This window comes from Mesoplodon bidens (genome assembly GCF_964165515.1).
Source record: "Mesoplodon bidens genome assembly, chromosome: 4".
NCBI lineage: Eukaryota > Metazoa > Chordata > Mammalia > Artiodactyla > Ziphiidae > Mesoplodon > Mesoplodon bidens.
In genome coordinates, this window is record NC_138160.1 from 153,107,709 (window position 1) to 153,128,197 (window position 20,489).

The window sequence follows — 20,489 nt, forward strand, 5'->3', positions numbered from 1 at the left end:
AAAAACTTAAACGATTTAGCTAAAGCAATACTTAAAGGGAAATTTACATCTATCTAATGCTTATATTAAAAAAGAAAGATCTCAAACAAATAACCTAAACTTCCACCTTAAGACACAGAAAAAAAAGAGCAAACTAAACCTAAAGAAAGCAGAAAAAAAAAACAAAATAATAAATAGAGGAGAAATTAATTTTAAAAATAGTAAAACAAGAAAAATCAATGAGGTGAAAAGTTGGTTTTTTGAAAACTAAAAATATTGACAAACTTTGAGTTAGATTTGAGCAGGGGGAAAAAAGAAGACTCAAATAACTAAAAGCAGAATGGCAGTGGAGACATTACTAACAAATACAAAAATAAAAGACAAACTGCCAAAGCTGACTTGAGAAAAAATATAAAAACTGAACAGAACTACAACAGATAAGAAACTGAGGACTTCCCTGGTGGTGCAGTAGTTAAGAATCTGCCTGCCAATGCAGGGGACACGGGTTCGAGCCCTGGTCCAGGAAGATCCCACATGCCTCAGAGCAACTAAGCCTGTGTGCCACAACTACTAAGCCTGCACTCTAGAGCCCACATGCCACAACTACTGAAGCCCACGCGCCTAGAGCCTGTGCTCCACAACATGAGAAGCCACTGTAATGAGAAGCCCACGCACCGCAACAAAGAGTAGACCCCGCTCACCACAACTAGAGAAAGCCCAAGCACAGCAATGAAGACCCAGTGCAGCCAAATATAAATAAATACATTAAAAAAAATTGAATTAGTAATCAAAAACTATCTACCTTTGAAAAGCCTAGGCCCAGATGGCTTCACTGGTGAATTCTGTCCAACAATTAAAGAAAAATATTAAATCTTCACAATCTTTTCCAAATATAGAACAGAAGGGAACAATGTTCAACTCATTCTATGAGGCCAGTATTAGCCTGATACCAAATCCAGACAAAGACATCACAAGAAAACTACAGAACAATCTCTCTTATGAATGTAAATGCAAAAACTCTCAACATAACGTTAGCATACCAAATCTAGAAAGAATATAAGAAGATTACACACTATGACAGAGTAGAATTCATCCCAGAATGGAAGGTTGACTTAACATATGAAAATCAATTAATACACCAAATTGACAAAAGACAAAACCCATATGATCATCTCAATAGGCACAGAAAAAACATTTGACAAAATTCAACACCGCTTCATGATAAAAACATTTTTAAATGGTTATAAATGGTTAAAGTAGTATATTTTATGTGTATTTTACAATAAAAATATTTTTAATAAGTAAAGAAATGACCAATAAGCACATGAAAAGATGCTCAACATCATTAGTCATTAGAGAAATGCAAATCAAAACCTCAATGAGATACCATTTCACACCCACTAGGATGGCTTAATGGGGAAAAAAAGAAAAAGGAAAATAACTGTTGGCAAGGATATGGAGAAACTGGAACTCTCATACGATGCTGGTGGAAATGTAAAATGGTGCAGCCATTTTAGAAAGCAATCTGGCAGTTTCTCAAACAATTAAATGTTGAGTTACCATATGACCCAGGAATTCCACTCCTAGCTATATTACTCAAGAGAAATGGAAACATACAGCCACAGAAAAACGAGTACTTGAATGTTCACAGCAACTTTAGTCAATAACCAAAGAGGAGAAGCTCAAATATCCATCAAATGATGACTATATAAACAAAACATGGCACAGCAATATAGTGGAATAATATCTGGCAACAAAGGAATGAAGTACTAATACATGCCAAAACATAGATGAACCTGAAAAAATTAAGTACAAAAACCAGTCATGAAAGACTACATATTATATGATTCCATTTATATGGAATGTCCAGAATATGCAAATCTATAAAGACAGAATGTAAATTAATAGTTGCTTAGGGCTGGGTGGGATGAGGGCTTTGGGTTACTGGTTAAGTGTATAGGGTTTCTTTCTGGAGTGATGAGAACATTCTAGAATTAGATAGTGGTGATGGTTACACAACTCTGTTAATATACTAAAACCCACTGTATACTTTCAATGATGAAAGTATTATATGATGAATAAATTGAGTATGTGAGTTATATCTAAGTAAAGCAATTACCATAAAAATGGAGAAATACATTTTCAGACAAAAATAAAATAGAGAATTAATTGGTCTACATTAAACTAAGTGATAAAGGAAGTTCTTCCAGCAGAAAAAACATGATACTGGATAGAAACTGGGACCTACACAAAGAAATAAAAAGCCCTTGATGGCACAAATAAAGGAAAATATGGAATTCTTTATTTCTTACTTCCATTGCTCTGAAAGTCATTTAACTATCTAAAGCAAAATAGTATCAATGTATTGTGTGTTATAATATATGCAGAAGTAAAACGTATGGTAAAAATAACACAAAGGAGGGTAGAAAGGAATCGGGAGTCTTTATACCATGTGTGAAACAACATGACATTATTTGAAGGTAACTGTGATTAATTAAACATGTATACTGTAGACTCTAGAGCAACCACTAAATATTTTTAAAAAGAGATATAAGGTAAGTAAATAGTAGAAATTAAATGGAATAATAAAATAATACTCAACAAATACAAAAAAAGAACAGAAAAAGAAGAAACAAAGAACTGGAACAAATAAACAGCTTTCAATCCAATTACATCAATAATTACATTAAATATAAACACAAAGGACAATTAAAAAGACTGAAATTGTCAGGCTGAATTTTAAAAAAAATTAAAAAGACTAAGACTGGAAAAGAAAGCATGACACAATTATGTAAAAATGTGAAACACAGACAGCAAGCAAACAACTATCAATAGTCTACCAATGGTGACAAAAACCTAACTATCAACTGATAAAGATTACTGTACCTCAAAAAGTAACTATTATCAATAATTCTCAAGACTGAAAATAACTTGAGTACATTCAACAGATCTAACCATAGTGACAGCCACCTCTAGATATAACACAATGATTTAGCAACAACAACAAAAATTATGGTTAATTTTATAAGGCTGAGAATTATACCTTAAATCACCAAAATTCAAATTAACGGTGAAAGAAATCCTTCTTTATCTTCAATCAACTGGTGTAATAATTTCAGCTAGTTATCATAGTTTTGAAAACTTCACTGAAATACTTAAACATCTCATATGACATTAAAATGCAAAAATATAGTAATTATTAAACGACTTCACAATTGAGCAACAAAGTCAGAAGAAAAAAAACTTCCAACAAAGGATTTTTCTGATACTGTGATTTATAATAATAAATATATACCTAATCTTTGCCCCTGGCCCTGTCACAGAGCTCCTAATACCCTTGGAATTTCCTCAATGAAAAGAGCAATAAAGGTGTCTTTTGTTATTCATAACAATCCCTTCTTTGGCACACCAGAGTCTTTGGCACACCAGAGACTATGTTAATGAACTTACTTTTGGAAAGCCCCTAAGGATGGGGGCTGGTCGCCAGGGGAACCAACCAAGGTACCAGAGGATTAGAACTTTCATTCCAACTCCCCAGCGTCCAGGGAAGGGAGAGGGGCTGGCTGGAAGTTGAACCAATCACCAATGGCCAATGATTTAATCAACCATACCTGCATAATGAAGCCTCCATAAAAATACCTGAACTACAATGTTCGGTGAAATTCCAGGTTGGTGAATATGTGTGTGTACTGGGAGGGTGACATACCTGGACAGGACATGGAGATCCGCACCCCTTTTCCTATATCTTGCCCTATGCATCTCTTCCATCTAGCTGTTCCTGAGTTATACCCCCTTTTAACAAACCAGTCATCTAATAAGTAAACTGTTTCCCTGAATTCTGAGAGCCATTTTAACAAATTAATCAAACCCAAGAAAGGGGTCATGTGAACCTCTGATTTATAGCAAGTCAGTCAGAAGCACAGGTAACAACCTGGAATTGCAACTGCCGTCTAAAAGAAGGGGTAGTCCTGCAGAATTAAGCCCTAAACTTGTGGGATCTGAGAGTGTCAGATTTCCTTAAATTGTAGGGCACCCAGTGTCTGCCAGAGAGCTGGAGAACCGCTTGGTGTGGGGGGAAAAAAAACCTACACATTTGATGACCAGAGTGAAGTGTTAAGAATACGGGAAACATACAGAAGAGTTTTTCCCTAAAAACTTTAATGAACAAAAGAGTAAAACACACCATTATTGGAGCCACTAAGTGACTTTCTAAGTGTTATCTGCATGTTATTGATGAGGAAACAGAGGTAGGCTGAAAGTAGTGGCTTGCCTAAAGGCCACATAGTAAGGTGAAGCAAGGATTCAAATCCAAGTGTGCCTAACTCTGAAGGTCACATTTTTAATTTCAACATTGTCTTCAATAAGTCAGTTATATATGCTATAGGTTAACTGTGATCCCTACAAATTTTAATGGAACCCAGAATTAACAAGAAGCACACACAACCTTATTCAGAGAAACCTCTTCCTAATGAAGAAACCAGTGTCAAGTCTATGATTGTTGTAATTTCCAAACCATTCTCAACACAAAAATTAAAACATACGTGCAATTTTTCTTTTAGCCAAACACTTTGCTCTATTCGACTGTTTTGTCTTCATTTTCTGCAATCCATTCTCCTCGTTTGGTTCCTGTTGCAAAACAAGAAATATGATCAGGGTGACTGCCATTAAAAGTAGTACTCTTTCTGCCTCCTCTACAGCCAACAGAGGCCACTGAGCCTCTGAAGAATCAGTGGTGGTTGTAAATGTTCACAGAAAACATCAGAAAAAGATTCTTATTGTAGAAAAAGGAAAATGTAGACTCAGAACCAATAAAAATTAAAAATCATAATATACTGACGTAATTATCTGTCATATACAAGCTCATGTAAAATTGGTCCATCTGCAAAATACCAGCAAGTACGCACCCAAGTTCAGAGAAAGCTTGATTCAAGGTTTAAAAATCAATAATAAAGTTTAAACTCAGTGCATAGTCACTTATTTTAAATCAGTACTTTTAAAAAGCAACAGAACTGAGGAAAAGTATGCAACATATTTATCAGATAAAGGGCTAATTTTCCTTATATATAGAGCTCTTATAAATCAATACAGAGACCAATATTTAACCTCCTCCCATAGACAAAGAATATGATAAAACACTTCATAGAAAAACATACACAAGGGGCTCATAAGTATGCAAATCATAACAATTATATAGATACTTTTTTAAACCTATACTAATAGTAAAAATGAAAATGTTTTATAAAACACTTACTGTGGGGAAACAAGTACTCTCATACCACTGATGGAATACAATTGATGCAAATCATTATTTTGTGTACCTGGAACTAATACAGCATTGTAGGTAAATTATACTTCAATTACTGTGTGTGTGTGTGTGTGTGTGTGTGTGTGTGTGTGTGTGTGTGTGTGAACACTGGGAGGAAATGCATCAAAATGCTAATGGTGGGACCTCCTTGGTGGTCCAGTGGTAAAGAATCTGCCTTGCAATGCAGGGGACGCAGGTTCAATCCCTGGTCAGGGAACTAAGATCACACATGCTGTGGGGCAGCTAAGCCCATGTGCCACAACTACTGGGATCACGTGCCTCAACTACAGCCCATGTGCTGCAAACTACAGAGCCCACGCACTCTGGAACCCGCATGCCACAACTAGAGAAGAGAAAACCTGCACGCCACAACTAGAGAGAAGCCCACGCACCACAATGAAGGGCCCACACACAACAAAAGATCCCGCGTGCCTCAACAAAAGGTCCTGCGTGCTGCAACTAAGACCCAACACAGCCAAAAATAAATTAAATAAATAATAAATAAATCTTTAAAAAATAATATTAAAAAATGCTAATGGTGGTTATGTCTAGAAGGTGGGGATTATGGATGATTGGCTTCTATGTATTTCTAATTGCCTGCAATTAACAGATATTGCTTGTAAAATGAGGAAGAAAACAATAAACATCATTAAAAATGAAAAAAAGAATACAAAGGTGATCCAATAAATGTATAATTGGGGTTTCTAAAGAAGAAAACAAAACAGTGAAAAAGACTAACATAAACACTATAATCAAAAATAAATTTATAAGGGAGAAAACACCTGAATCTACAAACTGAAAGTATATACAATTTACCTGGGAAAATGGACCCTGAACAGTCAATTTCCAGACATATACTAACATACCTATCTCACCCAAGAAAAAATTTTAAAGCATGCAGACTAACAAAAAGGCCTAATTACTTACCAAAAAAAGGAAAATAAACTGGACTTATCAAATGCAACATACAAAGCAAAAAAACAAGAAGGCAGCATTTTAAAGAAACTCAAGGGAAAAAATATTTTTTTAAACCAAGGATTCTGGATTCCAACAAGCAGTCTTTCAGATATCAAGATTATAGAAAAACAGTATCAAACACATAAGAACTCAGGAAATACTATACTCACAAGGCCTACTTGTCAAATCTAATTAAAAACAAGCACTATTCAACTAAAAAATGATTAGAGAAACTTGGCAAAAGAACTTATAGTGAATATTTAATATACTAAATTTTAGAACTAAGACTAAAAGTACAGGTGAGAACAGAAAAAGCATGTAAATATTATATGCAGAAATGATGCAACTAATAAATGAGAGAAGACAGAAGTGGAAAACAGAATAAGTTCATTGACTGTTGCATGCACTATAAGTGAAAGTCAAAGGATACTATTTACAACTGACAAACCAGATCATAGAAAACTAAATTTTTTAAAATAAGGAAGAAAGGAGCTATAAAAGTCATTAATATAAGATAAACTCTGGGCTCCCCTGGTGGCTCAGTGATTAAGAATCTGCCTGCCAATGCTGGGGACACGGGTTCAAGCCCTGGTCCGGGAAGATCCCACATGCCACGGAGCAACTAAGCAACTACCGAGCCTGTGCTTCAGAGCCCACGAGCCACAACTACTGAGCCCATGCACCACAACTACTGAAGCTCACGCACCTAGAGCCCGTGCTCTGCAACAAGAGAAGCCACTGCAATGAGAGGCCTGCACACCGCAACAAAGAGTAGCCCCCACTTGCCGCAACCAGAGAAAGCCCATGCGCAGCAACGAAGACCCAATGCAGTCAAAAATAAATTAATTAAAAGGAAAAAAGATAAACTCTAAAACAAAAAACAAAATTATAGAAAGAATAATTCCTGTAACATGGAAGTGAGTATCTGTTACCAGTGGGGTGTGAGGGAGGGAGGGAGGTGAAGGAGATGGGAAGAAATTTTATTTTTAAACATTGTGCAAAGATGTAAAATTATACTTTCCAATATGTTAAAGTCAACTTAATCTAAGTTTCATAAGCATGTTAAAATAATTCATATTTCAATAAAGGACAAACACCTGTATGAAGATTCTTGAAAAAATCATGGAAAATGCATTTTTTAATATGGAGTTTTACATAAGGGAACATGCATTAATATAAAGCAACATTATCCAACAATAGTAATTTTCTGCCCTACTTCACTTTCTCTGAACCCTCTTGATATATATCATCAATTGGAAAACTCTATCAACTGTGTTTGGTGATCTGCATCCAGTGTGACACTTTGATGTTTTATTCATCTGCTTGATATTGAATTATTTTCCCTAAAAATAAATAAATAAAACAAAAAACATATACCAAAAAATATGCTTAAAGGAGAGCACCAAAAATCAAAGAATATAGAAAAAGAAATATAGTGAATATAACAGAATCTAAGAAAATTCAACTCAAAGCTATATATAAGAGACCGTGTTCCAGAAAGAACACAGCCATTCTGGATCATAAGGTGATCCAGAATGGCTGAAAATGAAAGGTCTAGAAGATAGTGGTAATCACCTAAATCTGAATCTCTCCACATATCATCCCAGAAAAAACCACAAGACCAACAAGGACCAGAAATAAGAAATAACACCATCTGTGACCAATGCCTTCAGCATTATTAGGAGACAAAACATACCACAAACTTCAAATAACCAGCGAGCAGAGAAATAAACAACAAATTCTAACAGCTCCCACTGCGGCTGCAAGTCTGTGAGTACACAGAACAGAGAAAGGGAAGGCTTAAGAGACTCCATGAAAAATAAGAAAGATGAAAAACTGAAAGCACAGACAAAATCACCTTCAGAATTAGTGTCCCACACTAAGGCCAAACACTGGTCCAAGATGTGGTACTTCACACAGTCAGCTACATTTTAAAGGGCTTGAAAGTGAGAGGAACAAAAGTGGCAACCACAGAGATGCACTGCTACTGGAAAAGAGGGAGATACACAAAGAAGAGGTGGTACCCCTCAGATTCATGGAAGAAAAAGAAAGGAGGAAAAAAAATGAAGGGTCCTGAAGAAAAAAACTGAAACATGCCAACCTCTCCTCCCCACCCTCCCAGTACACTAATATCAACAATACCATCCATAAAAGAAACTGTACTTCACTAGACTGAAGTACACTAAAGTGACAAAAGGGAAGCTTTTGTGCAGGAAATGATAAGAATAAAAGAAGAAATTCCAAACTAAGCAACTATAAAACAAAAACACAAAATGCAAATAAAAACATTTCAGTTGATGAACATTCTCCTCTAATCACTAACCCAGAAAAAGAAATTAACACATTCCAAACAAATTTGAAAGTATCGTCTCCAGGTTAAGAAAAACCCAGAATCAGAAATTTAAAACTCAGACCATAAACTGACAAAAAAAGGAACAAATGAAATGAAAGTTGATAAAATTCGGGAAAAAAACTGAAAATAGATAAAACCATCTCAAAAAATAAAAATGGGTCTCCAAAGAAAAACTATACAAGTAAAAATCTAAAAGGGTCACTGAAGAAATACAAGAAAACAATGAGAAAATGAAGGGACTAACCTATAGCAGGAGTGTCCAACACCCGGGCCGTGGACCAGTACTGGTCTGCAGCCTGTTGGGAACCAAGTCACACAGCAGGAGGTGAGCAGTGGGCAAGTAAGTGAAGCTTCATGTGCCGGTCACCAATGCTCGCACTACCGCCTGAACCATCCCCGGCCCACCTTCCCACCCCCCGGCCATGTAAAAATTGTCTTCCACGAAATAGGTCCCTGGCACCAAAAAGGCTGGGGACCACTGACCTATAGGATAGTGCAGAGAAAACAACAAAATGAAAATAGGTATGCTACATTTCACATAAAAAGAAGTGGAATTAAGAAAACATGAATGGGTTTATTTTTCCTTTAAAGCAATGTAAGAATAAAAAAGAAATCAATAAAATTGGTTATCAACAGGGGTGAGGGATGTGGAATACGGAGTACAGGATGGAAAAGCAAGATAATTTCAGTATATCTTTCTCTACAGACTTAATTTGTTCAATAAAGCAAACTTCCTACATAATGCAAAAATAAAATTAAATCAACAAGAATGGGAAGAAAACTAAAAAGCAATGCACAATCAGTTGGATGGTACATTTTAAAGTACCTCAAGAACTTTATTAAATATAAAAGGTCTAAACACATTGGTTTAAAAAAAGAGAGACTGTCAGCCTGTATAAAATTAGAAAGATCAAACTCTGTGCTACCTACAAGAAACGCAAATAAAACATAAAGACATAGCTAGGTTAAAAGTTAAAATACCAACAAATGGTGCTGGGAAAACTGGATACACACAAGCAAAAGAAGATAGACCCCTATCTTATACCATACACAAAAGCTAATACCACAAAATGGATCAAAGGCCTAAATATAAAAGCTAAAATTTTAAAACACTTAGAAGAAAACACAGGGGAAAAGCTTCATAACACTGGATTTGGCAAGGATTTTTTTGGTTATGACACCAAGGCACAAGAAACAAAAGAAAAAAATAGATAAATTGGACTAAATTTAAAACTACTGTGCATCAGGGCTTCCCTGATGGCACAGTGGTTGAGAGTCCACCTGCCTGCCGATGCAGGGGTCACAGGTTCGTGCCCTGGTCCGGGGAAGATCCCACATGCCGCAGAGTGGCTGGGCCCGTGAGCCATGGCCGCTGAGCCTGCGCGTCTGGAGCCTGTGCTCCGCAACAGGAGAGGCCACAACAGTGAGAGGCCTGCGTACCACAAAAAAAAAAAAAAAAAAAAACTACTGTGCATCAAAAGATATCAACAGAGTAAAAAGGCAACCTATGGAATGGGAGAATATATGTGCAAAACATATATCTGACAAGGGGCTAACTATCCACAACATATAAAGAACTCCTACAATTCAATGACAATGTAAATATATTTACCCTAAAAATTGTTAAAATGGTAAATCTTACGTTATATATATTTTACCACTACACACACACACACACACAATCTCATACTATACACAAAAATTAGCTCAAAATGGAACAAAGACCAAATCATAAGCACTAAAATTAAACAACTCATAGGGATCAACTTCATGACTTTATATTTGGCAACAGATTCTTAGATACAATACTAAAAGCATAAGCAACCAAAGGAGAAAAAACAGATAAGCTGAACTTCATCAAAATTTAAAACTGTTGTGCATCAAGAAACGTCAAGAAAGTGAAAAGATAACCCCAAAAATGAAAGAATATATTTGCAAATAATATACCTGATAGGAGGTTTAATATGCAAAATACTTAAAAAACCACCGAACAACAAAAAGACAAACTGCACTGTATAAATAAACAAAGGCCTTGAACAGACATTGCTCCAAAGAAGCTATACAAATAGATAACAAGTACAAAAAAGATGCTCAAGCTCATTAGCCATTAGGGAAATGCAAGTCAAAACCACAATAAGAAACCACTACACACCCACTAGGGTGGTTATGATAATTAAATATTAAAAAAATAACAAGTGTTATCAAGAACATAGAGAAACTGGAACCCCAGTACATTGTTGATAGAAATGTAAAATGGTGCAGCCGCTGTGAGGAAAAAAAGGAATGACATACTGTTACATGCTACAATATGGATGAACCTTGAAAACATATGTTAAGTGAAAGAAGTTAGTCACAAAAGCCCACATATTGTATGATTCCATTTATAAGACACGCCCAGAACAGGCAAATCCATAGAGACAAAAAGCAGATTAGTGGTTGCCTAGGGCTGGGAGTTTGGGGGGAAGAGGACAATGACTGCTGATAAGAACTGGTTTCTTTTTTAATTAATGAAAATGTTATAAAATTGATAGTGGTGATAGTTGTACAACTCTATGAATATACTAAGAACCAAGAATTATACATTAATTTAGTGAATTATATAATATGTAACTTTATCTCAATAAAACTGACTATGGAAACATATTAGGACTGCTAGGCAATACTGAGGGGCCACTTGAGGTTTGTGGTCTTAAATATAACATGAGCACTGTTGTGCTCCTTAGGTAGGGACACATAATAGGTGCAGAATTGGATTTAACCAAAATTGGGTTTTCCCAGGGAGTACAGTAGAAATTAGAAATAAGTTGAGAGAAACACAAGCATGTGGAGGCTAAACAATATGCTACTAAACAACTAAGGAATCACTGAAGAAATCAAAGAGGAAACCAAAATATACCTAGAGACAAATAAAAATGAAAACATGACAATTCAAAACCTATGGGACACGACAAAACCAGTTTTAAGAGGGAAGTTTATACCAATGCAATCTTACCTCAGGAAACAAGAAAAATCTCAAAGAAACAACCTAATCTTACACCTAAAGCAACTAAAGAAAGAAGAACAAACAAAACTCAAAGTTAATAGAAGGAAAGAAATCATGAAGATCAGAGTAGAAATAAATGAAATAGAGACCAAGAAAACAGAAAGATCAATAAAACTAAAAGCTGGTTCTTTGAAAAGATAAACAAAATTGATAAACCTTTAGACAGACACATCAAGAAAAAAAGGGAGAGTGTTCAAATCAATAAAATCAGAAATGAAAAAGGAGAAATCACAACCGACACAATAGAAATACAAAGGACCGTAAGAGACAACTTACGAGCAACTATATGCCAATAAAAAAGGACAACCTGGAAAAAATGGACAAATTCTTAGAAAGGTACACTCTCCCAAAACTGAACCAGGAAGAATAGAAAATTTGAACACACCAATTAAAAGTACTGAAATTGAATCTGTGATTTAAAAACTCCCAACAAACAAAAGTACAGGACCAGATGGCTTCACAGGCCACTTCTACCAAACATTTAAAGAAGAGTTAACACCTATCCTTCTGAAGCTATTCCAAAAAACTGCAGAGGAAGAAACACTTCCAAACTCATTCTATGAGGCCACCATCACCCTGATTCCAAAACCAGACAAAGATAACCCACAAAAAAAGAAAATTACAGGCCAATATCACTGATGAACATAGACGCAAAAATCCTCAACAAGATACTAGCAAACTGAATGCAACAATACATTAAAAGGATCATATACCATCATCAAGTGGGATTTATCCCAGGGATGCAAGGATTTTTCAATATCCACGAATAAACCAATGTGATACACCACATTAATAAATTGAAGAATAGGGACTTCCCTGGTGGCACAGCGGTTAAGAATCCACCTGCCAATGCAGGGGACATGGGTTCGATCTCTAGTTCGGGAAGATCCCACATGCCACGTAGCAACAAAGCCCATGTGCCACAACTACTGAGCCTGCGCTCTAGAGCCCGCATGCCGCAACTACTGAAGGCCAAGCACCTACAGCCTGCACTCCAGAACAAAAGAAGCCACTGCAATGAGAAGCCCACACATGGCAACGAAGAGCAACCCCCGCTCGCTGCAACTAGACAGAGGTCATGCACAGCAACATAGCCAAAAGACCCAATGCAGCCAAAAAACAAAAAAAAGAATTGAAGAATAAAAACCATATGATCATCTCAATAGATGCAGAAAAAGCTTCTGATAAAATACAACATCCATTTATGATAAAAACTCTCCAGAAAGTGGGCATAGGGGGAATCTACCTCAACATAAAAAAGGCCACATATGACAAACCCATGCTAATATCATATTCAATGGTGAAAAACTGAAAGCATTTCCTCTAAGATCAGGAAAAAGACAAGGATGTCCACTCTCGCTACTTTTTATTCAACATAGTTTTGGAAGTCCTAGCCACAGCAATCAGAGAAGAACAAGAAATAAAATGGACCCAAGCAATCAGAGAAGAACAAGAAATAAAAGGGACCCAATTTGGAAAAGAGGAAGTAAAATTGTCACTCTTTGCAGGTGACATGATGCTACACATAGCAAATCCTAAAGACACTACCAGAAAACTACTAGAGCTCATCAACGAATCTGGTAAAGTTGCAACATACAAAATTAATACACAGGAATCTGTTGCATTTCTAAACACTAACAACAAAAGATCAGAAAGAGAAATTATGGAAACAATCCCATTTACCATCACATCAAAAAGAATAAAATACCTAGGAATAAACCTACCTAAGGAGGCAAAAGACCTGTACTCTGAAAACTGTAAGACAATGATGAAAGAAATCAAGTAAGAGACAAACAGATGGAAAGATATACCATGTTGTTGGATTGGAAGAATCAATATTGTCAAAATGACCATACTACCCAAGTCAATCTACAGGTTCAATGCAATCCCTATCAAACTACCAATGGCACTTTTCACAGAACTAGAACAAAAAACTTTTAAATTTGTATGGAAACACAAAAGACCCAAAGCAATGTTGAGAAAGAAAAACGAAGCTGGAGAAATCAGGCTCCCTGACTTCAGACTATACTACAAAGCTACAGTCATCAAAACAGAATGGTTCTAGCAAAGAAACAGAAATATAGATCAATAGAACAGGATAGAAAGCCCAGAAATAAACCCACTCACCTATGGTCAATTAATCTATGACAAAGGAGGCAAGGATATACAATAGAGAAAAGACAGTCTCTTCAATAAGTGATGCTGGGAAAACTGGACAGCTACATGTAAAAGAATGAAATTAGACCATTCTCTAACACCATACACAAAAATAAACTCAAAATGGAATAAAAACCTAAACATAGGACCAGATACGATAAAACTCCTAGAGTAAAACATAGGCAAGATGCTCTTTAACATAAATTGCAGCAATATCTTTCTGGATCCACCTCCTTGAGTAATGAAAATAAAAATAAACAAATGGGACTTAATTAAACTTAAAAGCTTTTGCACAGCAAAGGAAACTATAACAAAACGAAAAGACAACCTACAGAAAGGGAGAAAACATTTGCAAACAATGCAACCAACAGGAGATTAATTTCCAAAATATACAAACAGCTCATATAGCTCAATATCAAAAAAACAAACAACCCAATCAAAAAATGAGCAGAAGACCTAAATAGGCATTTCTCCAAAGAAGACATACAGATGGCCAAAAGGCAGATGAAAAGATGGTCACCATCACTAATTATTAGAGAAATGTAAATCAAAAGTACAATGAGTGGACTTCCCTGGTGGTCCAGTGGTTAAGAATCTGCCTTGCAATGCAGGAGATCCAGGTTCGATCTCTGGTCAGGGAAACAAGATCCCACATGCCGCGGGGCAACTTAAGCCCACACACTGCAACTACTACTGAGCCCAGTGCTCTACAGCCCACATCACAACCAGAGAGCCCTTGTGCCACAACTACTGAGCCTGCGTGCTCTGGAGCCTGTGCACCACAACTAGACAGAAGCCTGTGTGCTGCAAAGAAAGATCTTTCATGCCACAACAAAGATCCCGCGTGCCACAATAAGGCCCAATGCAGCCAAATAAATCAAAAAAAAAAAAAAAAAAAGGACAGTGAGGTATCAACTCACACCAGTCAAAGTGGCCATCATCAAAAAGTCTACAAATAAATGCTAGAAAGTGTGTAGAGAAAAAGGAACCCTCCTACACTGCTGGTGAGAATGTAAATTGGTAGAGCCACTATGGAGAACAGTTTGGAGCTTCCTTAAGAAACTAAAAATAGAGCTACCATATGATCCTGCAATCCCACTCCTAGACATATATCCGGAGAAAACCATAATTTCTAAAAGATTCATGCACCAAAATGTTCACTGCAGTACTATTTACAATAGCCAAGACATGAAAGCAAACTAAATGTCCATCGACAGATGGATAAAGAGATGTGGTGTACACACACACACACACACACACACACATACACACACAATGGAATATTACTCAGCCATAAAAAAGAATGAAATAATGCCATTTTCAGCAACATAGATGGACCTAGAGATTATCATACTAAGTGAAATAAGCCAAAGACATCATATGATACCATATGATATTGCTTATATGTGCCATCTAAAAAAAAAAAACAAAACAGACACAAGTAAACTTATTTCCAAAACAGAAAGAGGCTCACAAACCCAGAAAACAAACTTACGGTTACCAAAAGGGAAAGGGGGGTGGAGGAGGGATAAATTAGGAGCCTGGGATTAACATATACACAATACTATGCATAAAATATAAAACCAACAAGGACCTACTACTGTATAGCACAGGGGACTATTCTCCATATTTTGTAATAACCTATAACTGAATTGCTGTGCTATACACCTGAAACTTACACAATACTGTAAATCAACTATACTTCAGTTAAAAAAATTTTTTTAAAAAGAAAGAAGTTGAAAGAATATTCAAGTGAATAGTTAGTATAACCATGAGACCTAGGTTAGGTAAGAAGGAAAGTGAGGACATGACAGGATGATGGACAATGAGAAGGTGATAGCCTGGAATTAGACGTCCTAGTGGGACTGAAGGATTCTTGGAGTTAGGGTATTAGAAGGAGTGAGGTGGAAAAGATAGGTGGTGGTGATCTTGGAAGTGGCATGATTATTACTGACAGGCTCAGTCAGGGTTCCTCACTGGAACCACAGAACACAGAAAATGAACCGAATGTTTTCCTTACTTGTCCCAAGGATGGTACATAACTAGTTGGTACTATTCTAGATACGGAGGACAGAGGTTAATGTATTACATACAATGGATGCCTGAGGACATTAGGCTTACTTCTCTCTCAGAAATCCCACTTGAGAAAGGCTGAGATGGTATGATCCATGGGAGCTGATAGCAAAAAGGTAAAGGAAGTGAGAGGACAGATACTGAATGAATCACAGCTTAGGTTGAACTACAGAAACTGCAACTTTCATGTTCTTCAGTCTAATATGTACATATTGAAATCACCAAGAATGATGGCAAGACTGGCAAAAAGAAAGACAGCAAGTGATATGTTAAAATTTTCAACGAATGGCCAGGAAAGGGGGGTGGGGTGGGTGACCAGGAGGATAGTAGACGACTTCTTCAAGGTGGAGTAGCAGGCGCAGCAGAATGGTTTGTGCTTCAAACCAGGTTTTCCAGTAGTCTGGAAGCAACAACGAGGAGTAAGAGGATATTTACCCCACCTCCAGGTCAGTGGTATTGTGTTGTAAGGAAGAAGAAACAGCCAGTACCTGAGAAGGTACAAGGAGAAGCAGTACGCTCAGAGGACAGCCATCTTTCAGTTCGAGCAAGATGAAGAGAACTTCCACAGAGAGGGTTAAGAATATCGAGGACGGACTTCCCTGGTGGCGCAGTGGTTGAGAGGGACGCCTGCCGATGCAGGGGACACGGGTTCGTGCCCCGGTCCAGGAAGATCCCACATGCCCTGGAGCGGCTAGGCCCGTGAGCCATGGCCACTGAGCCTGTGCCTCCAGAGCCTGTGCTCCGCAACGGGAGAGGCCACAACAGTGAGAGGCCCGCGTACAGCAAAAAAAAAAAAAAAAAAGAATATCGAGGACTTTTTTGATCACTGACCCTAATTCCAGAGGGCAGAGCCATTTTGAGAGCAGGAGTGGTAGACTGAGTCATATTAGAAAAGTGCCCCCAGATGACGGATTAGAGTCGTGGGATGAGAATCTAGGTGATAAGAGAAGCTATGGGAAGCTTGAATTTCTTGGGGGTGTCCAAGGTAAGCAGATTTAAGGCAAGATAGGATTAGTCCAGGTTATCTTTTTTTTTCTTTTCTTTTTTTTTTTTTTGGCGGTACGCGGGCCTCTCACTTTTGTGGCCTCTCCCCGTTGCAGAGCACGGGCTCCGGACGCGCAGGCCCCGTGGCCATAGCTCACGGGCCCAGCCGCTCCGCAGCATGTGGGATCCTCCCGGACCAGGGCACGAACCCGTGTCCCCTCCATCGGCAGGCGCACTCTCAACCACTGCGCCACCAGGGAAGCCCTCTTTTTTCTTTTTGTACATTTTTTTTTTAATGAGAGATTGATTGATTGAAGTAATTTTATTTTATTTATTTATTTATTTATTTTTGGCTGTGTTGGGTCTTCGTTGCTGTGCGCAGGCTTTCTCTAGTTGTGGCGAGGGGGCTACTCTTTGCTGCGTTGCGCGGGCTTCTCACTGCAGTGGCTTCTCTTGTTGTGGAACTCGGGCTCTAGGTGTGTGAGCTTTAGTAGTTGTGGCACGGGGGTGCAGTAGTTGTGGCACACGGGCTTAGTTGCTCCGCGGCATGTGGGATCTTCCCAGATCAGGGCTCGAACCCGTGTCCCATACACTGGCAGGTGGATTCTTAACCACTGTGCCACCAGGGAAGTCCCCAGTCCTGGTTATTTCTTAAAGGAGCAGTACTGGCCAATGCCATGACAGAAATGTTCTATATCAGCAGGATCAAACATGGTAGCCACTAGTGCCTACTGAGCACTTGAAATGTGACTCATATGACATTCACAAAAATGACAAGAATATCAGTGAACTGTGGGACTATTTCAAGTGACCTAATACACAGGTAACTACAGTCCTTGTACAGGGCAAGGAACAAAAACACATTTGAAGAAATAATGACTGAGAATATTCCAAACTGGATGAAAACTATAAATCCACAGATCTAATAAGTTCTAAAACCCACAGGTACAAGAAGCACCTTTTTAAAAGAGCATAGTGCGACTTCCCTGGTGATCCAGTGGTTAAGAATCTGCCCTCCACGGCTTCCCTGGTGGCGCAGTGGTTGAGAGTCCACCTGCCGATGCAGGGGACACGGGCTCGTGCCCCGGTCCGGGAGGATCCCACATGCCGCGGAAAAACTGGGCCCGTGAGCCATGGCCGCTGAGCCTGCGCGCCCGGAGCCTGTGCTCCACAACGGGAGAGGTCACAGCAGTGAGAGGTCCGTGTACCGCAAAAAAAAAAAAAGAATCTGCCCTCCAATGCAGGGGACACAGGTTCAATCCCTGGTTGGGAAACTAAGATCCCACATGCTGTGGGGCAACTAAGCCCACAAGCCACAACTACAGAGCCCCCACACTCTGAAGACTGCACGCAATGAAAGATCCCACATGCTGCAACTAAGACACAGCCAAAAATAAAGAAATAAATAAACATTAAAATTTTTTAAAGAGTGAAAAGGCAAGTCACTCTGACAGAGTTGTCATACCTCACACAATTTCTAGTCAGAATATGTATAAAAGAATAGAAAAATAAATAAATAATAAATAAAAAAGCATATCATAATCAACTGTTAAAAAACCGGTGTGATAGGGACTTTCCTGATAGTAAGACTCCCCACTTCCACTGCAGAGGGCATGGGTTCAATCTCTGGAACCGCATGGAGCAGCCAAAAGAAAAACAAACACAAAAAACAGTAATAAAGGAAAAATCTTAAAGCCAGAGGAAAAAGATGAACACAGAGAAAAAATAAAGATTATACCAGATTTCTTGGAAACAATATAAGCAAGAGACAGGGGAGCAAAATCTTTTAAAATACTGAAAGAAGAAAGTTAACTTCCGTAAAATTCTTTAACCTACCAGCAAAATCTTTGAAAAATGAAGGCTGAGACTCACAGACACAGAAAACAAATTTATGGTTACAAAAGGGGTAAAGGGGCTGGGGAGAGGGATAAATTAGAAGGTTGGGATTAACATATACACATTACTATATACAAAATAGATAACCAACAAGGACCTACTATATAGCACAGGGAACTATATTTTGTAATAAACTACAAGGGAAAAAAATCTGAAAAGGAATATATATAGAATATATATATATATATATATATATAACTGAATACATATAACTGAATCACTCTGCTATACCCCTGAAACTAACACGATACTGTAAATCAAGTATACTTCAATAAAAATAAATAAAAATTTAAAGGTTAAAAAAAAAAATGAAGGCTACTAAATGTAATATGATATCCTGGATTAGATCCTGGAACAGAAATAGGTTAGTAGTGGAAAATCTGGTGAATCTGAATGAAGTCTAGAGTTTAGTTAATGCAATAGTGTTAATGTCTTAGTTCTGAAAAATGCACCATGGTTATGTTAAAAAGATGTTAACATTAGAAGAAAGTGAGTGAATGGTATAAAGAAACCTGTGTACTATCTTTCCAACATTTTAACAAATCTAAATTATTCCAAACTAAAAACTTTATTGAAAAAAAAAAGACAAAACAGAGACTTTTCAGATATACTAACACGGAAACAATTAATTGCCAGCAGACCCACAAACAAAAAACAAAGTCCTTCAGGCAGCAGGACTGGACTGTGGGCCTCCCTCCGTTTAATTCATATGTTCAAGCCCTAACCCCTAATGTGATGGTATTTAGAGTTGCCTCCTTTGGGAGGTAATTATGATTAGATGAAGTCATTAAGGTGGGACCCTCATGATGGAATTAATGCCCTTATAAGAGGAAACACCAGAGAGCTTGCTGTCTTTCTCCCAGTACATGCAGAAAAGAAAAGCCATATGAGTACATGGTGAGAAAGTAGCCATCTGAAACTCAAGGAGAGAGTTCTTACCAGACACTGACCCTTCTGGCACTTTGATCTTGGACATCTCCAGAACTGTTAGGATGTAAATTTACATGTTTAAGCTACCTAGTCTATGGCATAAGAAAAACATGGCACCAGCTGTAAATAGAGTTACACAAAGAAATGAAAAGCACTAAAAATGGAAACTACATGAATAACTACATGACTGTTTCTCTTTATCTTCAAACAATAACTATTTAACAAAATAATAATAATGTATTATGGGGTTTACAATACATGTACAAGTAAAATGAATGACAACAGTAACAAAGTTGGGGGAGGATAATAACAGTAAACTATTTTAAGATGATTATATATTATACACGAAGTGGTATGGCATCACTTCAAGGTAGACTGTGATAGGCTAAATATGCATGCTAAAAATAACCACTAAAATAAAAAAGCATTATAACCAGCAAGTCAAAAACGGAGATAAAATGGGATCATAGGGAATTCCCTGGCAGTCCAGTGGTTAGGACATGGTGCTTTCACTGCCGTGGCCTGGGTTCAATCCCTGGTAGGGGAACTAGGATTCCACAAGCTGCGTGGCACAGCAAAAAGAGAGAGAGAGAGAGAGAGAGAGAGAGAGAGAGATTATAAAAAATACTTGATTGACGAAAAGTGGGCAGAGTACCTAAACAGACACACCAGTCAAAATGGCCATCATCAAAAAGTCTACAAATAAATGCTGGAGAGAGTGTAAAGAAAAAGGAACCCTCCTACACTGTCAGTGGGAACGTAAATTGGTGCAGCCACTACGGAGAACAGCATGGAAGTTCCCCAAAAAACTA

The 20,489-nt window shown here is 37.6% G+C and overlaps 1 protein-coding gene across 1 annotated transcript in view; it reads right to left on the bottom strand.

Moving 5' to 3' along the window:
* The window catches only part of UIMC1 (ubiquitin interaction motif containing 1), a 186,242-nt gene that overhangs the window by 86,473 nt on the left and 79,280 nt on the right, over positions 1-20,489 (bottom strand). Inside the window, 1 exon segment of the mRNA XM_081230769.1 lies at positions 4,521-4,605. Coding sequence (XP_081086895.1) covers positions 4,521-4,605 — 85 coding nt within the window.